This window comes from Harpia harpyja, chromosome 11 (assembly GCF_026419915.1).
Source record: "Harpia harpyja isolate bHarHar1 chromosome 11, bHarHar1 primary haplotype, whole genome shotgun sequence".
Lineage (NCBI taxonomy): Eukaryota > Metazoa > Chordata > Aves > Accipitriformes > Accipitridae > Harpia > Harpia harpyja.
Window position 1 is genome coordinate 43,888,954 of NC_068950.1, and position 25,812 is coordinate 43,914,765.

Below are 25,812 nucleotides of genomic sequence, written 5' to 3' on the forward strand. Positions count from 1 at the left end.
GGGGCGAGGGATAATAGTGGCTTATAATCTCAAGTGATTTGTGATCTGATGAGCCCTTACCTTGCATTAGGCTCCTTGGTTCGTAGTGCATCTCCTGCTTCCCTGTGCCCTTAAAGTCCAAACATCTTTATAACCTGATCTTAAACTTCCCTTTGGCCACACTGAAGTCATTCCCGTGGGCTTTAACCTCTTTTCTTGGGGGTTACACTTGCTAAAGCAGCCTTCCACTTGCATGCCTCCACTATGTGTTTTAAAACATCAGGATGAGTGAAACCTGGGTTTGGGGGTCTTGGCAATAGTGTTATCAAATGGTGGGAGCCTGTTCTGCTGCTGTTGTCCTGCAGTTCTAATCTGCACGTGTTTCGCTGTTTATTTTTACAGAATAACACTTTAAGATATCTGTGCTCAGCCTTGTAGGGTATCTAACTCTACCAGGAATCTGGGACAGCGGTAGAGGAAGGGACAGATAAGGTTGGTAGCAAAAAAAGGAGAGAGGGGAAAAAAAAAAAAAAAAATCAGTCTTCAGGGTCTGTGTGAGTCTGAGGAACTTGTAGAAGCGTTCTCCTTTCCTGCAAATGCCTTTTTGTCACTGTTTTAGCTGCCTCTGTTGCTGCTGATTTCTCCCCAGGCCCTTTGCAACCCACCACTCAGTGCCTATTAAAAAGTTGATGTAATTATGACACTTGGGCTACAACTCATCTAAGAGAGGATGTAAGTGCATATAATAGCATAGATGTTTTAGGGTCTTTGCTTAAATGTGATAAAGCTCAGCTGTCCAGAAGAGAGCTAAGTGCTGGAAGGAACGGTTAGGGAGTATTGGGCTTCAGGGTGCTGGGATCTTAAAAACGTCTTTGACAAATGAAGCACTCAGATCTAAACGCTATCAATTATCACTGGATTCAAAGGAGCCACCTGCTCAGAGATTTTCATTTAGAAATACCTGTCACCCTCCCCCTTGAAACGGGAGTTTAAACTCTTCCAGCAACGTCTGCAAATTGATTTGCAATCCCCTGAGAAACAAAGTGCTGAGCATGGGAGATAGACTCGGTGTGGGGAATGGCAGGAGCTGGGGATGCTGAGGGTACCCAGGGATGTGGGGACTGTGCTCTGTCTGGGTCGGTTTGGCTGGCTGGCCGTTTTTTTTGCCCACATATACCCCTCCAAATGTGATGTACCTATAAGAGGGTGCTCTAATGTTGTGTCAGGGGCACCTGCACCAGGGCTGCTCCTCCTCCCCTTCGTACGCTGCGTGGGCTCTCGTGCAATGCCGAGGTAAAGCGCCTAAATACGATGATGGGGCCACAGCACCTTGGCTTTATATCCCTTAATGCCGGCGTGAAATCGCATCCCGCATTACACAGGCTTTGCTGGGAGAGCTGCGTGTGGGAGGAACGTGAGCTGCGGCTGCTCCTCCGCTGGCTGGCGGGGCTGCTGGGACTGGGGGGGCAGAAGCACAAAAAGTATCATTTTTTGCTGAGTGTTCCTTAAAAACAATTCGGGCTTTGTTGCTGAAGCCACAACAACAACGGCTCAACTTCTTTCAGTTCGGGGACCTTTAAAAGGGCCCTTTCTGCCAAGGCACAGAGCAGCCTCTGCCGCATCCCTTGCTCCCCTTTTACGCCATGTCTTGTTAACAGTCTGGGGGGGAAAGACAAGCAAACAACCCCCCTGTCCCAAAAATACTTTGTGGGGAGGGAGAAGGCTGTGGTGAGCGGCTAAAAACTTCCAGAAATGTGGAATTTGGGACATGTACGCCGCAGCTAACAAGTTTTTTCTCATCATAGTGTCAGGCTCTTGTGGTACTGTGGAAAGAGAATACAGAAGAGCATTTAATGCTCCCAAACTAACCTCTTTTTTGGGAAGGTGGGAGATGAAAGCTTTAATGCTTTTCTAGAGAAGAACCGCGGTGAAGAACGGGGAAGGTTTAGCTCTTTCCTTGCTCCATCTCTAAAGAGAGCAGAGCCAGTAGCTATCTAAACAACAACAACAACAAAAAACACCAAAAAAAAAGGAAAAAAAAAATAGTTTGACATTGAAGATACTATTACATCTAGTCTGGGCAGACTGAGGTAAACCTGCTTCCTTTCCTATGGTTTCATGTCTGCTTTTTGTCTGCCCTTTACAGGCAAAAAGGGTCTGTTTACTCTTGCTAAGTAACCTGTGAAACTCAGTACTTCACTGCCTGATCTTCAATTTCTAGACATCTTGCTTTCACCTCCCTGCTCTCAAGCTAAGTATTGCTTCATCAGCATAAATATTCAGACTGGCACAGTCTTAAATGCCTTTTAAATGTCGGCTCATTTCCCTCTTAATTCTCTGGAGAGGTGGAATTCATGCCCTGTGGTTTGTAGGGTTTGTGGGTTGCCTGAGGGGGCTGGTGCTCTGGGACCCCCCAGGCAGACGAAGGCCATGGTGTGCAGATCTTGCAGGGAAAGCTTCCAAATTGGGTATTTCTTGCTTGTCCCAAGTAGTGAGCATCTGCATCAGGTGGTGGTAGAGTGGTACCCTCTGCGGTCCTGGGAAACCTCTGGCTGCAGGTGATGGTGGCTGGTGCCCCCATCACGCAGGGTCGCACCCGCTTCAATTCATCCGTTTCTGGCCCCAAACCCCAGCCTTTAAAACAGAACTGGTTTAAGTGTCTTGGCTTTTGGCACTAGGCACAAACACTATTTGTGGGATGCAGCAAGAGGAGCTGAGGCGATGTGGTCCTTCGTGGGAGTACAGGAGGAGGGAGGTATTTCCCTTCTGCATACAGTGCCGTTTCTTTGTCCGTGGGCAGAAGATGAGTTTCCTAGTTTGGTTAATATATACACTTTGACGGTTTTGCTCTAAGGGAAGACAGATGACAGCGGGTCTCTTGACAGTATCGATGAGTATTAGTTTCTCCTTAAGGTCCCAGCACCCCAAAGCTGTCCCGCTAAAGCACTTCACGTCGCTTCGGTGCAATGCCTGTGCCTTTGGTGAGCAGGTCATGGTGGGACAGCAGGCAGAGGAGCCCTGCTCAGCCATTCCTGAACAGGAGCGCATCCTTCTGAACTTCCCTGGTGATCACAGCTTTCTCCTTCAAAGCTGTGAACCCGCTGCGGTGGGACATGTCTATAGGGACGCAGCGTTTGCTGCGGTGTCTCGGCAGTCTCTTTGCCTTGGGAAGAGAAGTTCTCCTCCTGCGTTGCACATCCTTCTCCTGATACTCTGTAAAACTAGCTAGAGAGCAAGGAGAGAGCTGAAGTGCTTTAATGAAGACTTCCACCCTCTCGAGCTCCCATGCTGTACAGCACAAGGCTGGTGCTGTTAGCAGAGGCTCCTTCAGTTGTAATCTGTCCAGAGAATTCCCACCCTTTGGCTGCTGATAAGAAAGGACTGCGATAAGAATGCTACTATGGGACATATCGTAGTTTTGTAAGGTGATGCAGTAGGTTGTCGCTTTATTTGGTGGCTGCTGGAGGTTTATTCTGAGGGCAGAACAGTCCCTTCTCAGAGCAGGCATTAACTCAGAGTAAGTACCTTCAGCCAGAACAAGTACAAACTTCAACTTGTCAACCGAATGGATGAAGTTGTCTCTTTGCCATACTGCTCCATTGACTTGAAGCGCTTCGGTGAGGAGATCATCGTTACCATTGCCTAACAAACAGAGCTATTCAAGAAGAGCCGTCCCATGCATCTCGGGCATGCTTTGCAGGGCACACGCAGCAGTAAAACTGCTACACTAAAAGTTCCTTTATTAGGAAATGAAAAGGCTGCCGTTAGCAAGCGATCCCTCTGAAACCTGTGCTATAAATACAGGTCAGAAGCATGTCTCTGAAGTGCACTAAGCCTTTCGGGGAATATCCAATAACTGGGTTAATAAAAGAGTTCTTGCCGTGTAAGGAACGGGACACATCTCGTATACATAGAGACTAATTCTCCATCATGAGACTTCCAGACAGCAACTCAACCCATGGTCAACGTTACCTGAACTGCTCTGCAATAATGTGCTGAAAACTGGGATCTGAGCCACGTGGCAGGCTCCCGCGTTGCTCACTAGCAGCAAACTATTTCTGTGCAGACAAGCTTGCAAGCTCCTGCTTCTGCCATAGCAGAAGATGCTTTTGGAGCTTCTGTGGGGTCCGTGAGTGTTAATTTTAGCTTTGGCTGCAGCATAAACAGATGTGCACATGGGATGCAGTTCCTGGTGGGACGGAGGGGAGGAAGGGGCTATGGTGTGCCTCGGGCACTTTGTTGTAGTACAAAATGTGCCTTTTGCCTTTGTGTTAAGGGAGAGGACTATTCCTCTCTTCTGGGTTTACCACCCAGCTCTGGTAGGAAGATCTTTCTGAGCGGGGAAATGCCGATACGCTGCTAACTCTATATCCTGACCGAACTAGCTGTGATCACCTTATCTGCGTGGTGAAACCTGAACCTCTGTCCTGCCGGGCTCCGAGAGGGATCAACGTCGGGTTCATCCCTTCAGACTCAGCAAGTGTCCTTGGTCCTTCTTCTGCCACGGAATAGGTCATAGTCCTCTGCAGGTTGGCCAGCGTGCTTGAGGGAAAACTCAACCGCTCTTTTCTCAGGACTTGTACACTCAAGCAAAACAAACCTATGAAGACAGCTGTCTCTGAGCATGGTTCAGGGACGTGCAGTGGCAGCGGTACGTGATGCCCGGCAAGGTGGCTGATTTCCACAGGAGATGTGTGGGACGTGGGGCTCAGCCCTCCCTGTCCTGGTGCCGTGTTCCAGCGGCTGTTGCGCGTGGCCCAGGGAACTGCAGCCATCCTTTGGAAAGGTCTGCAGTAACTCTGAAGGTCTCCAGTTACAAGAGGGGCTTAGCACAGAAATGTTTTATTTAGCTGGAAATGCAGGGGCAAGCTACCCTTTTTTTTTTTTTTTTAATCAAAGGGGTTTTTTATGTTCTCGTAGGTTTTCTGTATATATTGTCATGTTTGTGTGTTAATGCGTTAACCCTTTCTGCTCCTTTATACATCTTTATTCTTTGTGGGAGATGCTGCCTAGCAGAAGAGCCTCTGAATGTATTTATTTTGTTCTTCTGTGAACAGTTTGTGAAGACCGTATGGTTCCCAGTAACTGAGAAAGACTGTCTTTGTCAGCACTGAGGATGCTGCTCTCCATCCAGTGACTAAAAGACACCTGAGCAAATTACTGCACCTGGTATAGTACCAAGTGCTGCTACCTTGTAAGCTTCCTCAATAGCTTCCCAATAGCTAAATAAAACTTGCTTCATGTTAAATCTTAAATACTAGTTTTGTGCTCTTGGTTAAGTAGCACTAGCTTGCATTTCTTCATTAGCCATCCTTTCTGTCTCCCTGGTTTAGTGTATGTAGGAAACTTGGAATTAATTGCTGCTGCTGCTGCTTTTAGAAATACAGTGAAATTCTCATTTTCTTTCTGTTTCTCCTTCTCTCCCCCCCCCTCCCCTCCTTAGGGTTGATTTCTAAAGATTCGAGGCTTCCCATACTCTTGAAGCTCTTCTGTTGCTCTCCTACAGCATTTCCAGCAATAAAATTTGTCCAGTACCATTGGTCCTCTGATCCCTTTGCCCCCCTTCCCCTGTTCCAAGTTACTACCTTTCTGCCTTCCTTTTTTTTAAAAGTTGACCTGCAGAACTGGAAGTACCTTTTGAACACTACCTCCTCCTTCCACCCCTGGCTCTTCTAGCACGGAGTAATACAAAAGCAAAGTTTTTGAAGGGAGATCAAACACTGATTCCATACTTGGAAACCAACGAACTACTTTTTGATTTTTATTTATTATTTTTTTTAATCATACTTGAAGTAGATACTTGCAAGTGGTTTGGCAAAAGAAATATTCCTGTGCCTTGAGAAGGCATCTTCTGTTCTGAAGCTGGCAGAGTGCAGGGGAGAAGAGATGGCCTCTAATTTTACCGGTCTAGCACATGGATCACGTGCATGTGGCTCACGACCACATCAGAGCGCATTAAGCACCCTCTGTGCATAGGGGCATAAATAGCATCACTTTACCAATGGAGTTTCTAGTTTGAAGATATATATTTATTGATAGCTCACGCCGGGTTTGAAAGAGTGAATGCCATTTAAATGGGTTTGGTAATCTACAGAGTAAATCAGTAGGAGCTTTTTCGGATGTAGGTTTTCTCATGTTTCTTAATAGTCTGAATTCCTGTAGAATATTTCTTTTGGTAATGATGATTATGTGAGCAATATTTCGGTAGCATGTGTCTAACACCACTCACGGACGTGCTATAGAACCAGAGAAGCGACAGCTCTAAGATCTCTTTGCAAAATATATAACGAGCACTGGCAATGCCACCAGCCTGCCTTAACTGTGATAAAACTTCCTTATTTCTGGGTGCCAGAGTAATTAATAATGACCAGCATGTTCATTTTACAAATCAGCTGTCCCATGGCTGTACAGCAGGAACAATGTTCTCAGACTTTCCAGGTGCTCTGGGAAAAGCAACCTTTAGCAGATACCATCTCAATTATGAGACTACCTGAGAGCATGGCATGCATTTACATAGGTTGCTTGTTGCTTAATTTGCTGTGCTAGAGGATCTAGGTCTTCCAACTAATCTGACATAATGAGATAACAAATGTATAATTAAAGTAATGTAGTTAAAGTTTGCTAAGATCAAAATAGTTGAGGCCTAGTGAACAGAAAGCAATTTTCAAGTAGTCAAGAGCTTAATTTGTAGCTAATAAGGAGTTAAAGTATCATTTTACTAGGTTTGTGTCTAACAACTCAATTCTGCAGTAAAACAAAACCACATTTACTCGAGTCTACATCCAATTTATTATACTTCTACTTTTCTAAGAATGATGCTTTTAACACAGCACTGCTATAATAAGGCAGACAGCAACAAATCAGTTCTTGCTTAAGACAGTGGAATAGTTATTCTATTATAAATGCAAAATGCAAACACCTGAGGTGTAGGGACATATCACAGTCCACCAAAATAACACTTTAAATGGCTCTTGGTCTATGTTAGCCTCCTATTGACTTTGAGGCTTTGTGTCATGTCAAGCTGTGAAGGAAAAGCTTACCAAGGAGGTCAGCCCTGCTCTGCTTTAGCCTTAGCAATTGCTGAGTCCTGTATTAAGTGCTGCAAACATACAAATATACAAAAAGGTTCTCATTCTCAGCTGGAAAGCTTAATTTCTGAGCTGCTTTCTTTTCTCACCAAAAAAAAACCCCCAAACTTTTATCATCTTCCACTCAAGCAAATTTAACTGGACTCTTAAGTGACTTAAAATCACTCTGATGACTTCTATTCACATAGAAATGGATAGTCATAGGACAACCTTTAGTCGTCCAGCTGCAGTCAAACTGGCAGCTGTGACAGGCTGAAGAGCTGTTGTATATGCTAGTGCCTTTTTCTTACCCCTGTGGAGGTGGCTGTTGATTTGTCTTGGTTATGATCTGCAAATTAGCTGCATGCTGAAGGGCTGGTCTTGTTTTGGGTTGGGTTGAGAGGTGAGGGAGCTGGTATGGTGGTTGTCCATATTGTACTGACACTAAACAGTCAACCTACATACAACGCTGAGAGTCGGTGATGGTTTCTGAGCCCAGCTGGCCAGAATGTGCCAGCTCTCATATCTAGAAAATCATGAGTTTAATGAGTAAAACTACTTTTGCCCTACGCTTGACACGCAGCAGCATTTGGTCTGAATAGAGCAGCGGGCTGGCTGGCGCTGTGGATTTGTTCCAAAGAAGTGATGTTGGCTTTGGTTTTGTTGTACTTGAAGGTGCCTCGTCACCAGACATGGAGTCCAGCTATGGGGGAGGATTGCTAGATATGGTGAAAGGAGGAGCAGGGAGACTCTTCAGCAATTTGAAGGATAACCTGAAGGATACCCTGAAGGATACATCTTCAAAGGTCATGCAATCTGTTGCCAGGTACAGTACAGCTGAAGCTGCCTAATGCAGGTAAAATATCTAGCTGCAAAGTGCCAGCCTGAGCTGCCGCCTTAACTAGCGCAGCACAACTTCCAGCTAACCTAATGGGGGAAAGAGGTGAAAATCACAAGTGACTTCTTTGATTCTGTCTCATAATTGGTATTTGGCCTCGAGGAAGCAGAAAAACCAAAGTAAAAAAATCTAAGCTTCATAGTAAGTGAGCATCAACGTCCTGAAATCTGGAAAAGCACCCCCCAGTGAAAGCGGAGCACTTGGTCTCTGATTCCTTCATTGACCCCTGTGGGGTCCTTCTACTCAGCCACCACTAAAATATTTTGTCACTGAAAATTGGCTCATTTTGTATGCCTTCCCTTTGCTGTGCAAGGAGACTTTTCTTGCTGATGCAACTGTTCCCTTCACTATAGCCACCTTTTGAGTAGAAGAAAGAGCTGAGGTGACTTTGCTGTGGCTACCTCTGCTGGGGCTGTCCCCTGTGCTTGGCACTCTGCCTGCCTCTGAGCGAGATGGGGCTACGATAAATTAAAGAAACTTAATGTAGGCAAGACCTCAGAGGCTTTGAGGGATCTGCAAAGTGGCAAACTACTGGAGATTTCTCCTGAAAACTGGCAGTGAAAATTAATGACAAAAGGGAAAAGGGACCTTTCCTGCAAGCTTCTGCATCCAGTTAATTGTGTATGTAGAAAGGAAGGCTGGGTTGCTGTCTGCAGGACGCTGTTTGCACCCTCTTCTTGAGGCATGATGACAAAATACAAAGAATCAGTTTTAAGATTGTTCTTTCCTTCTGTCATAAGTAGATCTTTGTGGGAAAACACTCTTCTCCTGGTTCCTCTAATGTGCTGTCTTCTGTAAACATGTGCTTAATGTCTGTCTCCTACTTTGTCTTCTTTTAGTTACACCAAGGGGGAGCTAGATATTTCATACATTACCTCAAGAATCATAGGTAAGTACTGCTTATCGGATAAATACAACTCGTAGTATCCCAGGGCTCAGAAGTCCATAAACACGTTACGGTGCACGCTCAGCCTGGCTTCTTCTTACGTTTCTAGTGATGTCTTTTCCGGCTGAAGGTGTTGAGCTGGGATTCAGGAACCACATTGAAGATGTACGGACGTTTTTGGATTCCAGACATCCTGACCACTACACAGTCTTCAACTTGTCACCCAAGTATTATCGCAGTGCCAAGTTTCACAACCGGGTGAGTGTTTTCTGAGAGGTTAACAAGAGCAGGGGGTGAAACTTCTTGGGAAAAGGGGCACTGGGTTCTACTTCTGTCTATCCTGAGCATGGCAGAATGTAAGAAGATGAAAAAGGAATTATAGGTGTTTCTAAGCTGCTGCAGTCGTTTCTGGGTTTTAGCTGATGTCTGGGACCACGGGGATTAAAGAGCTGGAATGTTCAGGGCATAATGCTTGTGTTAGTGCAATGCTGCTTACTCGCACAGGCTCCGAAGTTGAGTCTGTGCTGCTCTTGGCTCCTACGTAGCTGTTAGAAGCTGCTGCAGAGAAATAAGGAGTAAAATGAAAGCGCTTTAAATGAAATTACCGATAAAAGAAGGAAGATTATTTTCATGTTGAACAGTCCTTCAGTTGTGCTTTAATCAACCAGGAGCCCTTAGCAGGCAAAGCACAGGACTGGAAACTGGATCGAAGGGGCATTTTGGCTCTTCCATTAGTCTATGACTTTAAAAACCCACCTCCACTCTCTGCCCCAGTTTCCTTCTCTAAAACCAGAACAGCATACGGGAGCATTGCAAGGCTCCGGTTCATTAATGGCTTTTAGAGGAAATCTCTACAAAATACTGCTGTTGAAATGCAAGATTAGATCTAATCTTTCAGAAAACTTCCTGTTCTTTCCCTCTCCCACAAGGGAGTGATGGTTTTTCTTTCTATTTTTTTTTTTAATTTCTTATTTTTTGTTGCCCTCGGTCAGGGAAAGCGAATCTCATGCTGCATAAGCCTCGTTTCATTTTAATTTGAGGTATAGCTGAATCTATCTTCAGCAATTGCTATGATCACTAGAAATCACTCAGTCACACTTGAAGCACATTTCTCAGCGGCAATCAGTAACCAGCCATGACTTCAAATATAAGTAAATGAATGGGAAACACTAATTAAAATATATCAAGGGCTCTGAATCTTCTGTCTCGCTTGGTTCTGGTGCCTCGCTGTTGCTGTTGGTAGGAGAGGTAAGACAGATCTACTTTTGAAAGCCCAGCATTAAACATCTGTTGGTATATTGCTTGATCTGGCCATAACTCCTCCATCCCCTGTGCTTTAGCTCCTACCCGACCCAACAGCTTAACAGATGACTTTGTATGTCACTCGCGAAGTATGACTAGGTGCTTTGTAAGCTATTGCCTTGACACACACAGGAAGAAAATTATGTATATTTTAATAAAATATTGTACTTTCAGGTTATGGGCTAGGAAACACTGACTCCAAGTACTTTTCAGGAAAACAGAATGTGCTCGACACAATATATGAGATCAGATGAAACAATTATAAATATGAGGTTGAACTTCATATATATTGGAAAAAAAATACTAATGGGCTATCAAGGAGGTGAAATCATGTTAAGAGTATTTTCTGGATGAGGATGCCAGATGAACTGAAGTTTTGAGACACACGCTTGTTCTCTGAAGTGAAAGGCTTTTTAATTCCTATCTTTAAAACTTTTTTTTTTTCCCTAAGATCAAAGTAGGTCACTTTGCTGCATAGAGGCACAGGAGGGACATGAAAGTTAATGTCCTGCTGGGCCATTTTCCTGCCCTGACGTGGCTGTGCGGGGCACGAAGCCCCAAGCGCCCGGTTTGTTGAGGAGAAGAGGGGACTATGAATGCTAAAACCTGCTGCTCGGATCTGGTTGTGCTCTCTTCTCCGCCCCGGCTTGCCTCCCCAGCAGGAGAGGAGAGCTTGCGGCTGCTCAAGAACGCGTGAGCAGTTTGAAAACATGTAACTCAAATCTAGCGGTAAACAACAAAACCAAACTTTGAAGTCCCTGATGGGTCACATTCTTGACTGGTGCTGCCCTACTGCTAAAGTAAAACAAGTGCTGGCTGCTTATTTCCAAAGCTCTAGAAGAATTTCTGTTACTTTTCTGTAAGGTTGTCTTTCATGGGTGGTGGTGAGGTTATGTTTGAAATAAATGAAACGTTACATAGGGCGTATTTAATTTCCTAATTGTGAACCAGCAGGCAGATGTGTAATTATAAGCAAAGTAAATATATAATTATGGATTGTTGGGGAAATGTGTATTATTTACTTGATAAGTGGTAATGGCTTTTCCAGATGCTTGACAGTGTGTTATTGTGAGGTCTGTTCTGAAAATTGTCAGTGAAAGGGTCACTGGTCCTATTAATTTTAACAGCCACTTGGAATCTGAATTGTGTTTTGCTGGTCTAACTGCAAGTGGATCTTGTGCCTCCAGGAGCCTGCTGCAAAAGTAGTTGGGGTTGGGAGGAGGAGACTTTTGCTTAATATAAAATAATAGATGTGATAATATAAAATAATGTGTCACTTATGGCATCAGTACTCTGGCTATATTAAAGAATTGAATAAATGTTTATGATCGCTCTGTAATTTAGATTTTACAATGGCCCCATAAATGCAGCAGTGCATGCACTGCCAGGTCTGTGGAACAGAAAGCTAACGCTGGCTGTTCCTGCACTGGGGGTTACTGCGTCGTGAAGCTTTGGGTGTTTTGTGCCCCCTCGGCCCTTCCTGAAAATGTGCAGAAAAGGAATAGGCAAGGGAAAACGGTGTATGCGACAGAAGGAATGAAATAAACTACAGCTCTCGAGACAGGAGAAGATGGGGGATGAGGACAAAGCTGTAGAGAGGATAAATAGGGAACGGGCATTCGCTGCCTTCCAAAGCTTGAGCACGGATTGACTTACTGGATAGCTTCTACAGTGCAAACCTGTGCTTGCTCACCAAGCGCACAGCTGAATTTCAGGATACTGTGGAGACCAAAAGCCTTCACGAGTCTAATTAGACAAATATCTAATTAGACATTAGATTAAAGTCTCCCAAATGTTAAGCAGAGGTCTGCCAGCTCAGAAAGGCTGGCAGCAGGACGGATGCTCTGGGTTAGGCAGTGCTGTCTGCTTGCTCTGTCCCTGTATCCTCTGGGTGTCATTGGAGGGAAAACACAGCTTGGTAGCTCTCCGGTTGGAGTCAGGATTCCTGTTTCTGCTGTAAGATGTTGTGCAGGCGTATGTAAGGGAGAACCTTAAATACAAGTTTTATGAAACCTGGAGCGCTTTCTTCCTCTGAGAGATGAAACGGTCAGGTATGGAAATCATATGGCTGTTTAAGAACATCTGGGCAAACCATCTCCTTCCTGCCCCTGGTTCTCATTAAGCAGGATCCAAATGTCAGCCAAGAGAGAGAAGCAGCTCTTTGTCTGAGGACAAGCCTCGTGATGTTTCGCCTTTACATTTCTTCTAGTCAGAAATGTCCTTTAAAAAGACATTTCAACTAATACCAGATGAAATGGAGATGTCTGTAGAAGGCTATTTGATGTGCTGTTTGAGACTGCAAGGACTGTTTTTGAGATAAGTGTTATGACTCAGAACTAGTACATCGATGAATAGTAAATAGGCATACTTTAGGATTTGTGTTTTTTTAGCTCTAAGTCGTCATTCATTTTTCTGGCTCACATCTTAACTATACTTATTCAGGTATGGGGTTTTTTATTTTAACAGAAGTTTCATTTTCGTCAGTGTAATATCTGTCAAACAGGGCTTGAAAATCCTATGACACAAAATGACCAAGATCAAGAGATGCTCAGTTTCCCTAAAAACTATGGCTCTGATTTTCAAAGGATAAGTTGTACAAAGGCTTTAGACATAGCAGAAATCAATGCGCTGCTGCAAGACTGGGGTGTTATGAAAGGCCACTCAAGATAACCTGACTTGGAATGTAAATTTTTTAAAATGTATAGTCAGTGACAATAGATCAATATTATGTTATTTAATTGAGAATTCTTTTTTTGTTTGTCTCTTCATAATTCATGAAAGTCACGGAGCAGAATTATGCATGAGAAGAGATGGAGTAGTTTTCAAGCACATAACTCTAGGTTGTAAAAGAGAAGTACATTTCTTGGCAGAAAGCATTTGTAAAAGCATGCCTTGTTTAATGCTCTTATGAAGCTGGCTTTTGTTCATCATGTGATTCCTGTAGGTATCCGAATGTAGCTGGCCAGTACGACAAGCACCCAGTCTGCACAACCTCTACGCCGTCTGTAAGAACATGCACAACTGGCTACAGCAGAACCCCAAAAATGTGTGTGTCATCCACTGCATGGTGAGTACACCAGAAAGTAACCAGATTTTTTTAGACCTATGAGTCATAAGTCGTATTGCACGTTGCACGTCAGGAGTCTGTGTACAAGGACGGTGACAACTTTTAAAAGAAAAAGAAATGTAATAAAATGGACAACCATAGAAAGGGATGTTATCTTCCATGTACAGCTACATAGCTCAGCTGGAAGACCTAACACTGAATGAGAAGCAGGAATGCAAAGCAAGAGAGGTCACAATCGTTCTAGCAGTGGACTACTAGAGGTGACGAGTAGCAAAAAGGTTTGAACTTCACCTGAGAACCAACTGTAAGAGTTGTCAGCCTGCTGTGGCTTTGCATTTTATTGTAAGTAGTCGCAGGACAAAATGCAGCCTCTAGACTGAAGGTTACTGATGGACGCTGGGGAGAAAACACATAGTTTGGAGTTTTGTTGAACTGTGAAACTGAGATTGTTGAAGTGTCTTGCGGTCATTGCTTGTCAGGCCTGGCTGAAGAAGTCCAGTTGCCTTCTGCTCTTCTCTGTGCACCACAGCTGAAATACTTGCTAAGTCCCCTGTAAGGGTTATTCGGTACTGGGCAACGTGTAGATGGGATGCATGACAGTGGTGTGATTCTGTATGACTAACTTGTAATTTACCCCGTACAACCTTTAATATTGACAGTAATGCACAAAAGGAGAGTTCTGTTTTGCTCCTAGAGCATAAATTAGATCCAGGAGTCTGTCAGTGCTGATCAGCATAAACTGGAAGGAACAGGGGAAATGACTGATCCAAAACTGCACAGACCTTACATACGAGTCTGGCATTTCTGCCTTGTGCAGTACAGCCGGTGGCTGCAGGATATAAATTCCACTCAAAGAGAGATGAAGATGCATTTGATGCCTCCAGTCCTGAAAACCTAGCTTAAGAATCAAATTCCTTTACTGTCCTTTGAGTAATGAATATCAGGATAATACCATAAAGGACAGGGAGTCCTTTTCAACACTTTCTAAGAAGCCTGCAGAAGATGACTTAGTAGAGAGATCTTTTCAGAAGCAATTGGCAGGGGCTAAACCTTAAAAAAAGCAGATAGCCTGTCAACCTCAAGCATGTGGTCAGGCTCAGCACGCTACTGGGGTCTGGGTCAGCTCTGGTATGGCAAATCCTACGGTATGGCTGGAGTGCCTAAAGGGTGCCTGAAATAAGTAATTGTGAGGAGCCTGTGTAACTTTTAACTTGTGTTTCAGACTTGAGGGTGAGTGCCTGCCTGATGGGGCAGTAGGTTTCCCACTTCTTCCTTGTAAATGAGTCTTGACTTCTGGGATCTTCCGTCCCCTCGGACAAGTGGGAGATGAGCTGGGTGGCATGGTACTCTGGTAGTACCGAGCAGGTTCTCGTACCCATCCCTGCACCGTGAATATGCATCCAAAACTAAGCAGGCATCAGACCTGGATTTTAGGGAAGGTGGTGGAAGGGGTTTTTCTTTTTCTTTGGCTTGCCAGAGCTGGGGTACGGTCCAAATGGCTCATCACCTCATATGTTCCTGGGTACAGCAGGGACCTGGGGCACCGGGGATGTGTTGATTCTCTCCTGCTCTTTCTGTATTTTTGGTCTATCAGTCCGACTTGGCAAACATACTTTTCCCCCTTAGTCACACTAAAGAAACAGACTTGTTCAGGAGCAGTCTGTAGGTTGAGGGCTGTGGAGGTGTTAGGTGAGGGAGCCTTGGGCTGGATTTTTTTCTTTGTGGACTCTTCTAGGTTAAATTTCTATTAGATGACTGCCTGCAGCTGTGGGATGGGTGTACTCTGATACCTGTGGTCAGTTCCAGGCCTGTGTTTGAAATACAATTATAGTATTACAGCTTGGGAGCAGCCATGAAACACCAACATTTGTAGACAAAATGTACTTGTGGGCTTTCAAAACAAGTCTAAACCATCCTCAGCTTTGGCTGCTTACTGGATATTATCTTAGCTTTGATCCAGGCCAGTGCTGCTCACTTACGTCCTAGGTATTAAACAAATGACAGAGCACTGAAAATTCCTCATTATCTTGCATTCTCAATCCTAGTCTTTCTGGAGAATTATTTTATGTGATTTAAGGAAGAGTGGAGAGTGTTCTGCTGAAATTTAAAGGATGTCTCTGATACTTAAACATTTTTTCTCCCCCCGCCCCTTTCCTTAACAGGATGGCCGTGCAGCCTCAGCAGTTCTGGTCAGTGCGATGTTCTGTTTCTGTCACCTCTTCTCTAATCCAGGCCCTGCTATGCAGTTGCTGAACACAAAGAGACCTGGAATTGTACTGTGGCCATCTCACAGGAGGTAGAGTATACTGGCTAAATGCTACGCAAGCGGGCTCTATTCCTCACACTAAAAACTGCCCGAGTACCTGTTTTGTGCATTTTGGCAATGTGTTCCTAGCCCCTAGGCTGAGATAGGCATTCGGGTTTCACTTTGTTTCCCAGAAATAAGTGGTAAAGTGGTGATCAGGCACTAGAACAGGTTGTCCAGAGTGGCTGTGGGATCTCTGTCCTTGGAGATTCTTGGCTGGGTATCAGCCCCAGCAGCATAATCCAATTCTGAGATACAGCTTTGAAGTTGGTCCTGCTCTGAGCAGAGAGCTGGACCAGATGATCTTCAGAGGTCTCTTCCAATCTTGAGTGATTCTATTATTTTATAAAACAATGCATGTGACCTGAAGGGTGTATGTGCTGCATGCCCCAGTCTCTCCACCCAGAGCAGCCTGAAGGCGCTGGCAGGAGATGACAAACTGAAAACTCCAGAATTCCTATTGCAGCAGGAGCAGTACTCATGCATTAGCCATGGTACTTAGCTTTGACAGGTCTTAACTGATGTTTATGGCCACTTCCATTTTACCTGCATTGATATAACAGTAATGGAGGAACAAAGTCAAATATTACAATAGCCTTGCTCACTAGTTCAGGAAAGCTGACGAACCTGTAGTTAACAGGGCTTGGGTGAATCCCTCTCTCTGTGTCAGCTTCATCCTTACAGGCGTTTACACTGTAAAAATGTCTTTTTTACAGTTTCCATTAAGCAGAGGACAAACTGCCTAACAGAGCAAACCAAAGATATAGTGCTATGTATGTAATAATAATGGTACTTTAGTACACGACTAACAGAATAATTCATCTGCTATGTGCATGTAAAATAGAAGGCAAACTTCTACTGGTAAACCAGAAAAACCATTGCTCAGCACCTTCTCTTCTAAAAGGTGAGGAGAAACGATCTTCAGCTCAAAGCTAAATGCCAACTTCCTTCCTCTTGAGCTCTTGTTCTTGTAATTAAACAGAAATGGAATTGTAGCTCTTGTGCCAGCTGCAAGGGTGCTGGAGTACATGGAAACTCCAATCCTGGAACTCTGAAAGAATCGCACTTTCCCTGGATTTCAGGGTAGACTTCAAGTACAGAATGAAAACTGGTCACCTGGGATGGAGATTTTAGTAATGGCTTTCTCTGTCTGCAGATACATAGGATACATTTGTGATCTAATAGCAGACAAGCCCGTCATTCCTCACTGCAAACCACTTACTATCAAGTCAGTCACCCTCAGTCCAGTCCCCTGTTTCAACAAGCAACGAAATGGCTGCCGGCCCTTCTGTGACATTCTCAGCGGAGAAACCAGAATCCTTACAACTTCCCAGGAGTATGAAAGAATGAAGTGAGTTGCTGTCATCTCCTACCATCCTTAGGACCTTAGTGCAAAGGAGGCTTGCATTTTGCTGTGTTGTGTCTCATATCTGTGCTGCAGTCACTGCCAGACTGCCTGATAAATGAAGGAGTGCATATATTAATTGCAAGTTAGTGCCTAGTGTTGAAATAAATGGCCAGAGTGAGCCTGAAGTTGTCATGCTCTGGGATACCTTAATAGAGGTAGTTCGGTGCTGCGTTGGTTTCCCCTGTTGAATGTTTCTGTTCCAGCTAAGCCTAACACTAAGCAGAGCACTGAACGTACCTCCTGTTTGCTTGGCCTGAATGATATGATAGCTTTTATGTTGACATTGTTGATGGGTGGTAATGGCACTGTGGATGGGAGCTTAACTATGGATTTCCTTCTCTTCCCCTCAAAGAGAATACCGTGTGCAAGAAGGGAAAGTCCTAATTCCACTGGGAGCCACTGTCCACGGAGATGTTGTTGTTTCTGTCTACCATATGAGATCAACCATTGGGGGACGCCTTCAGGCAAAAGTAGGAGTTCGTTTAACTTCTCTTGTGTGGTAGAGGCAACGTAGCTAACTAAGAGATGGCTAAATATGGGGCCTAAGAATGCACGTGGCACTTGTGATGAAAGTTTCCTTACTTGACAGTAGACATAACACAAATCTGAGCACTGCCAAGTGAAAACAAAGAACTGCATATAGAGAAGTCCATGATGCCTCTGGTATCTCTTTATGGGGATGGTGTCTACTGATAGAGTGTAGGATCCTTCCAGCTGATGTAGAAGATGGGAACTGTCCATCAGTAACCAGCTCAGGGCAAACCACCACCAAAGCCTCTACCTACGCACTCTAAGAAGATGGAAGAAGATTTTCTTCTGCTCAGATTAGAATGACTTACTGAGCCATTGCTCCTGCATGGTGTCTGTTTTGCTTGCTCTAGAGCAGCCTTCACCTTTTTCGGTCATTAGGGCAAAAAGTCAATTTGTGTGGATTTGTTAGTCATGGGGATAGGAAAGAACATTTAAGCCACAGGCTGGTCAGACAGCCACCCTCTTCATAGCCAAAAAGCCTCTTAATACTAGCAGATGAAAGAAATGGGAGACAGTGGAAACTGGGGAGGGAGCATAGGGGAGTGCTGGAGTAAGCATACCGTGTCTCCTTTCCATAACATAGTAGCAGCACTGAAGGTGAAAATACATATTGGTCCGTGCTGTTCTAGGCCTTAAGACTGACTTTAAAATACTGTTCTCTGGCTCTTGTAATTGCAGAAAAGGAATTTGGAAATGCAGTCTCATCAGACTAGAAAATTTGGATCTGCAAAAACTGAATGAGTAGTTGTCACACACCAAGTTGCTCCATTAACCTTTGTAGTGATGAGGGTTAACTGGCTCACTCTGTGAAATAACCTGTTTAAATTGTAGTGACTTAAAGCACAAAATGGGAGGGAAGAACCAAGTTTTATCCCACCTGCTTTGATGAATACCACTTCATTTGCTCCCTGCAGATGGGTGCTGCATGGCTGGTCAGGCATAGCAGTTCCCAGACTCTCACAACCAGCTGGGTGGGATGGCTGCCTTCTCAAACTGATACTTTAATCTGGGATCTTGATCATTTTCCTGATTATATGTTTGAAACCTTAATATTCAAGTTGCAGAGTGACAAATGAATGTGGTTTTTAATTTGTTATTGGTGCTGTTTGCTGTATAGATGACACTTTACTGAAGCCTCTACTGCGAGTGAAATGGTCTTACGTTTTACTGGGGTACAAACCTGTTGCTCCAGTGTATTCAGTGGAAATGGGTTTCGGTTTCATTTAACTGCTGAAGTGTCAAGTAGATCCCAGAAATAAGGTCTAGCAGGGAAAGCAGGCATATTCCTGAATGCTGTGAAGGCACTCAGCTATATGGAGGCAGCAGCAGCAGGGATTGAGGCAGATGGAAACATTTGGGGTCGAGAAGAAAAAGCTCTGCTTTCTGTAGAGCAAGCAGAATGGATTAGCTTATATAGCAGTTATGATTAGTCTATATAGTAACTGGTAGTCAGGTAGACTTAATTGTCTGCATGTGCTATAAACAAATATTTTAATTTCATGAATTTAAGTACCTGTTCAACCTGGTGCTCTGTGGGGTTTTTTTCAGATGACCAACACACAAATATTCCAAATTCAATTTCATACTGGATTCATAGCCCTGGGAACAACCACACTAAAATTCACCAAGTGAGTATTTTAAGCTGAACATTAATCAAACCTGAAGCATAAAAGCCTTATGAAGGCTGAAGGAGAATATTCACAGGTGAAACGTGAAAAGCCTGTGTATATGCATATATTGAAAGACTTTAAATAGCTTTGCAGAAATATCCCCTCCTTTTTAACTGTACAACTCTTGTCCCCATTTAGGCCTGAACTGGATGCCTGTGACTCTCCAGACAAATATCCTCAGCTCTTTCATGTTATACTGGACATAGAAATACAGTCTACTGATAGACAAACCGAATTAACTCCCCCGTGGGAGAACTTCACAACAAAAGATATCAATCCAACCATTCTCTTCTCCTCTCATCAGGAGCATCAGGACACTCTTGCTTTGGCAGGTAAAAGCTGCACAGCTTTATTCAATTTACATGCTTACCTGTGTGCTGAACTTTGTTTTGCTTGATTTTATTTATTTGGTGCTCTGTGCTGCAGGTAGAGGTCCCACTGATTCACCTCAGGATAACATAAGAAATGTTGGACAGAGTGCATTCTTCTCATCCCTCAGCTGGCAAGGTATGCAGGCTTGGTCTTCAAAGTAAAATCTGCTTTGAACAAGATAAACAACTTTTTTTTTTTTTCTTCTCTCCCCTCCCTGGAACACAGAGTCAGGCTGAAGGATCTGATTGTAACATGTCTTTCCCATTAGATCACAATGTATTGCTGGTCACACCCTTCTGTTGCAATTGAGTGGGAATTAATTTCCTACAATGTCCTCTTCAAACATTGCCTGCTTGTGCTGTATATGACAATTATTGACATAGTTCTGGTGTAAAGCTTCACCCAAGGCCTCCTTGATGCTAAAACCAAACTTAAGCTGCTTTTTCCTAATGTTGCACTTTATATATAGTGCTGTGAGAACATAGCAGCGAGGGTGTTTGTCTGAGAGGCTGTTTAATAATGCTGAACATCTTGAAAATCTCACAGCACTGCTGAACGCAGCGTTCCTCCTCTGGCATCAGTGCCGCGTTGGGTAGGAACCTGGAGTAAGCGATCCTTGTGGGCACAGCTAGGAGCGTGGTTTGTGTCACTAGTCCTTTACAATGAGCCTTGTTTTGCCTGGATTTTAAGGCATGGCTGGAGATGGTCCTGGATGCTTGGTCCTGACCCAGAAACTCATTCAGTTTGCATCTCTGGGCGTTACACTTGCTGACTCTTCAGGCTTGAGGAGAGCCAATTAACCCCTGTCTTTGTTTCCTGATCAATAAAGCTGGCTCCTTACAATACAGACCAGCAAGACTCTCAGTGAATCTTTGCAAAGGACTCTTGTTTTAAAATCTAGCAAAACGCTGCTGTGATATTCTCGGTAGCTTTTTGTTCTGCTTGTAAGCTGATTTTTATGGGACCTCTGTGATGACAAAACTAACAGCTACCTAATTTTATCTTTAATCATCGTTTAGATCAGAAATCTGACAAAAGTAGCTCTCACCCCACCTCAGAGGATCGAGCAGCGTTGGTGCATGAGGAAAGCGAACAGTCAGATGACGAACTCTTGTCCCTTTCCAGTCAGCACAGTAATGCCAGCGGTGACAAGCCTCACGGGACACCAAAACACAGCAAAAAGCAGCAAGAGCCTCCGGCACCACCTCCGCCTGAAGACGTGGACCTGCTGGGCCTGGACGGTAGCCCTATGAGCAAGAGTTTTCCCTCGCAGCCCACTGCTGCTCCCTCTAACTCAGACTTGCTGAATGATTTGTTTGGGGTTGGCGGGCCAAGTTCCCAGAGTCAAAGCGGACAGCCTGCCGCTGAGGAGGTCTTCCATGTGGGGGGACCTGGATCCGTGCAGTCAACTCCTCGGCGTTCCGCAGCTTCGGCATCCCCATCCCCGTCCCCAAGGGTAGGAGAAGGTAATAGTGGCTATGCCTAGCGTGTGACTTGGGGCACGTGCTTTGGGAATCCCACCTGGGTGATCTGCTCTGGGCTGTTGGATTCCTCTTGGGTACACTCGTTTCATGCAAATTAAGATCTCTGAGGGATCCCAAGAGGCCAGCCAGCTCCCCTACTCTGAGACAGGAGTTAGTGCGTCTTCACAGTCAAGAACACAAACCAGATTATCTAGTTTGTTCCCTAAAGTCTCTACTGGAGCTCACTCAAGTGTTTGGCTGGCTCCTTACACTGACGGCCACTGGAGATCATCTGGTTTGCTCTTACTATGTGTCCAATGATGCATATGAGGAGCATACGTATTCATTAAAAAAAAAAAAAAAAAAAGCAGCCTCTTAGGTTTTCAGGTAGACCCATAGCAGTTTGAATTTAATTTCCCTTTTAACTTTAGGGAGTTTGGAGCTATGATACTGATCCTGGACTATGAAATATGGCTGCACAGTTCTGCTGTTTCTGCTCTTTCTGCAGACAGGTTAGGCACTATACTAAGATCTTTTGTTTCTTCAAAGACAGATTGAGACCAGGCGGGCAGAAGTAGCGGTCGAATAGCTATTAGCAAGAGGGATCTTTTGGAGGGTCAAGTGAACAGAGGAGAGCAAGTGAAAAATCACATGTAAGTGAACAGGTGAAGAACCCAATCCAAGTTGCTCAGATTCACTGAGGGCCTTGGGAAGAGATGGTCAGTTTTACCAAAGTCAAAATGCCAGCAAGTGGCCGGATCCGACAGCAGGTCTCTGCACCACACTGAGCTGCATCAGCCTCCCCGTGTTTGGTTTGGCCTAATCCTTTATGTTACAGTTTAAGAGCTGACATCATCAACATGTACCTGATTCAAAGAGCACAGTATGCTGATTTAACTTTTTCTCGGCAACTAATACCTTAAAGCATTTACAGCACCTGCCAACTTTCTTGTACAGAAATGGTGTTTTTTCACTTTGTTAAGGAGGTGCAGGCTTGGGTGATGCTGGGGCTGACACCAGTAGCACCGACCACAGGATGGCCATGCAGCCAGTTTCTGAAGGCTCTTAAGGAGTCCTCTGTTCTCAGCTAGAATAAAAAAAACCTGCAGGCTTGGGGAGGTTTGTCTACCAGTACACTTAAACAGCAGATTGCCTATGGCGTTTTTCAAAGCGAAAGGGACAGGAGCAGTTATAATCTACTTGTACCAAGACTTGCGAAGGAAGCGAAGAGATGGAGACCGAGGACCGGAGGCAGGAGAGGGGAGAAGAATACAAGTTTTGGTAGAAGAAATTTGGCCATTTGTATATGGATAAGGTTCATCTTGCTGTGGCTGTTGTATGTTCCATCTGAGAGCTTTTGCCCGAGGGTGGGAAGATTGTGCAGACAAGCATCTCACAAGGCAGAGGTGCAGCAACAGTATTCAGAAAAGATTTCTGAATATTGTTGTCGAGCTTTGCAGAGCCAGGTTGGTGCTTGAAAAGAAAGGAAAAGTATCGCACAGCTAAATTGTCCCAAGCCAGGAAAGCAAGAATAAGAGCTTGCAAGGTAAGTGAAGACTAGTAATTTATTAAGTATCCTGAACAATGAGTAACATAAGTAATGAGTAGCATTATTAACACAATGCGTAGCTTCTCAGGATTGTATCTTTCTTACAGTAGTATATATCGCATCTCTGTTCAGGATGCTCTTTACCTTAAACTTGTTGGCAAGTAAGAATTGGAGTGACTTCATAGGGGTTTCTTTTGTTGGTTGGGCTTGTTGGATTTTTTTTTTTACGTGAAAGACAGCAGGCTAAACAAATTGATCAAAAATGGAGTTTGAGAATGAACTGGATTTTTGTAACAACTGATGCTATGTAGGAAAGATACCAGTTATTTTCTAAAGCTATTTCTGAAAGATGGTCCTTTTACCCTCAAAATGTGTAATCTTTAACAGCCTAAAATCATCTTGGACTGCGTTCAGCTCTTGAGAGGAAGCAGGATTTGCACCAGACTCCAGGCTGTCCCTTACCATCCATTTATGCATTGGCAGTATGTGCAAGCTGAAACTTCATCTGAAGTGTCTGAGTATCTAAATACTCGCTTTGACTACTCCTAAATTCAGCCCCTCTCTTTGGAAAAGACAGATGGGATCAACAAATGTGTTGCTGTGACCAAGTCGTGTAGCTTGCTCTATCCCCTAGCACTTGGCTAGGGTACTGATATTTTCCAGTTGCTCTCTCATAGTCACCTGCTGTCTCCTATTTGTTATCTGCAGGTATTAGGTTTTCTTCTCCACACACCAGTGTCTTTTCCCTGAAGCACGTTCATTGCACAAGTTAATGAATTAGTTTTCTCAAATACGTTTTTACAGCCACTGCCTTTGATCCATTTGGAAGTAGCCCTAAGCAAACTGGTCCAGACCTCCTGGGTTCCTTTCTTGGTTCATCAGCTGTCCCTGGTGATCCTTTCCTTCAAGCAACAAGAAGTCCTTCACCAACTGTGCACAGCGATCCCTTTCACATGGGTAAGAAAGTGAGGCTCTTCTAGTACATTTAAGTAAACGTGAAATGCTGCTTTTAAATAGTGATGGAGCCATTAAGTACAAACTGATGCTTACCATAAAATGACTGCAAACCACAGAAACCCCAGCAAACAGGAAAGAGCTTTTTGTCTCCAGACTTAAAGCATATTCGTAATTTGAAGTGTGGTAGGATGAGACTAGTTTTGCTCAAGTCATACTTAATTAATAAGCTATTTGTATACATGAAAAAAGAGACCATGAAGAATGTCTGCCTGCATATTCCTGTGGTTATGAGGTCTCGTTTGAACCAAACTACCATTAATTGAGCTAAATAGAGCATGGCATATTAAGCCTGCTAGAGAAAACACATATCCTTTGGTGATTTCAATTACAGGCATCTGCTTTCTTTAGTTCTGATAGTAACCCTGGACAAATTCACAGTTGAATTTGACTCTTATTTGAAGAGAAGGATTTTTTTTTTTATTAGACTTTTTTCTTCTTTTTGTTTGAAATGTTCCTTAGTTGTCCCTTTCTCCCCCTATGCCAAAATTTAATGTTGTAACCTTCTGTGAAACACATTCAGATACAAATTTGTTTGTGTCTGATCATCTAACACGTGTCCCTTGGGTGCAACAGTCTCGCTGGAAAGCCAAAATGACTAAGGAGGGAACTAGTGTGCTGCTGGCACTGTTCGCATCCTTGCTTTGCCAAACTCGGGTAGTGGATATTAACTCTGTGAATAAGATGGTGGGGTCACACTTGGAGCTGGCTGCAATAATGAAAGTAATTTAAATGGTATCCCAGCATGATGAGCTATTAAATTACAGTGCTAGTATCTGCAGATAATGAAATGCTGGCAGGGTGAACTGCATAGATGTACAGGCTTTATTTGATACAGGGTTAAGGGAAGGACTGTGTGTGTTCTTACTGGTTTACATCTGTGTGGGCTGCTTTGCTTTATTTGTTTTCTTCATACTTGCCCTTTGCTTGCAGAATATTTCCTTGGGTTGAGATGTATTCAGAAACACAAAACCACATGTGTTATTCTGGTGGTAAGGTTTTTATAAATAAGTATATAAAGCCTCTGACCAAAGCTGCTATAAAATGAACACTGTAGATCTGTGTCCTTCCACACTTACCTCTGTATAGGATGACATGACAAAAAAATGTTAAATTTGTAATGCCCATCGTGAGGGAGAAGTTCACTTCTAATTGGCAAATGGTAGGTGAACGCAATACTGTTTCTCCTGCTCCTTGCCCCCTGCTCTTCCTAGATGCTGGATTATGTTGGTTTTGCTCTATTGCTTTAAGATATTTATATGTAATCATTCTGCTTAGCTTCTAGCACACCAACGGTTTCCATACAACCAGATGTTTCCGGTGGTTGGGACTGGGCCAACAAACCAGGTATGTACCATAAAAATTCAGGACGTCTAACAAAAAACCCTTAAGGAGCCCTGAGAGAGGAGAGGCAGAGGGAAAATGCTACCAGTGACTGCAGTGAACAGGTTCCCTTCTTCTGCTGCTTAGCACTTTGACTAATACAACAAAACTTTGATCAAGACTTTGGTCTCATCTGAACTGCAGCAGGTATGCTGTACCCGTTGTCCTGGTCTCCCAGTTGTCCAGGCGAGGATCTGGCTAAAGACTACCAAACTCTTTCTGTTTAAAAAAAATCTGGGTTTCTTTCCTCAAGAAACCAGGGCCTGAAGTGGGAAAAGTGTTTGATGAGGGTGTACATAGTTGTGTTTTATTCCAGTGTGGAGTGATGTGAAGGACCTGGGAAGTGCTATGCATTCCTGGGATGCCAATAAATAATAGCATGATTCTCTCTAATCTTGGGAGACTATGTATGTCCTACCAAAAGTTGTTTCCTGAAGGCTTCTGGTTCTTAAAATATATCCATTTGTCATAATTACTGTGTCACTGAAGACAGTCTAGGGAACATTTTTGTTGCTGATCCTAATTGTGAGTGGGTGTGTGACTAGTCTGGGCCAACGCTGAGTTGAGACTGCTTAGGAACCTGACAATAGTACACTTAATTTTAACAGCAGTCTTCTAACATCATGTGACTGAGCACTGGGTAAGAGCTGCACTCATGTAAAATGGGGATAAAAACTGAGTTATTTTTTCTTTTTTTTTATTTTTTTTCCCCTTTAAGGTGGCCTAGGTGTGGGAAGTAAGTCAGCTGCCACCAGTCCTACAGGATCCCTCCATAGCACTCCCACTCATCAGGCTAAACCCCAAACACTGGATCCATTTGCTGATCTGGGGACTCTTGGAGCAAGTTTAGCAGGTTTGCATCCCTTATTTAAAAAAAAAATTAAAAAAATTAAATTACCAGCTCTGTTTTAGGGAAAT

The 25,812-nt window shown here is 43.9% G+C and overlaps 1 protein-coding gene across 2 annotated transcripts in view; it reads left to right on the forward strand.

The window, feature by feature from the left end:
- Positions 1-25,812, forward strand: part of DNAJC6 (DnaJ heat shock protein family (Hsp40) member C6) — a 51,987-nt gene that overhangs the window by 18,798 nt on the left and 7,377 nt on the right. For both annotated transcript variants that reach the window (XM_052801741.1, XM_052801742.1), the window contains exons 3-16: positions 7,722-7,872; positions 8,784-8,833; positions 8,940-9,088; positions 13,077-13,199; positions 15,362-15,495; positions 16,661-16,855; positions 17,265-17,382; positions 18,992-19,071; positions 19,252-19,445; positions 19,540-19,620; positions 20,505-20,951; positions 23,302-23,454; positions 24,790-24,858; positions 25,613-25,747. In XM_052801741.1, the coding sequence (XP_052657701.1) occupies positions 7,722-7,872; positions 8,784-8,833; positions 8,940-9,088; positions 13,077-13,199; positions 15,362-15,495; positions 16,661-16,855; positions 17,265-17,382; positions 18,992-19,071; positions 19,252-19,445; positions 19,540-19,620; positions 20,505-20,951; positions 23,302-23,454; positions 24,790-24,858; positions 25,613-25,747 (2,079 nt within the window). The remainder of the gene's footprint in view (positions 1-7,721; positions 7,873-8,783; positions 8,834-8,939; positions 9,089-13,076; positions 13,200-15,361; positions 15,496-16,660; positions 16,856-17,264; positions 17,383-18,991; positions 19,072-19,251; positions 19,446-19,539; positions 19,621-20,504; positions 20,952-23,301; positions 23,455-24,789; positions 24,859-25,612; positions 25,748-25,812) is intronic.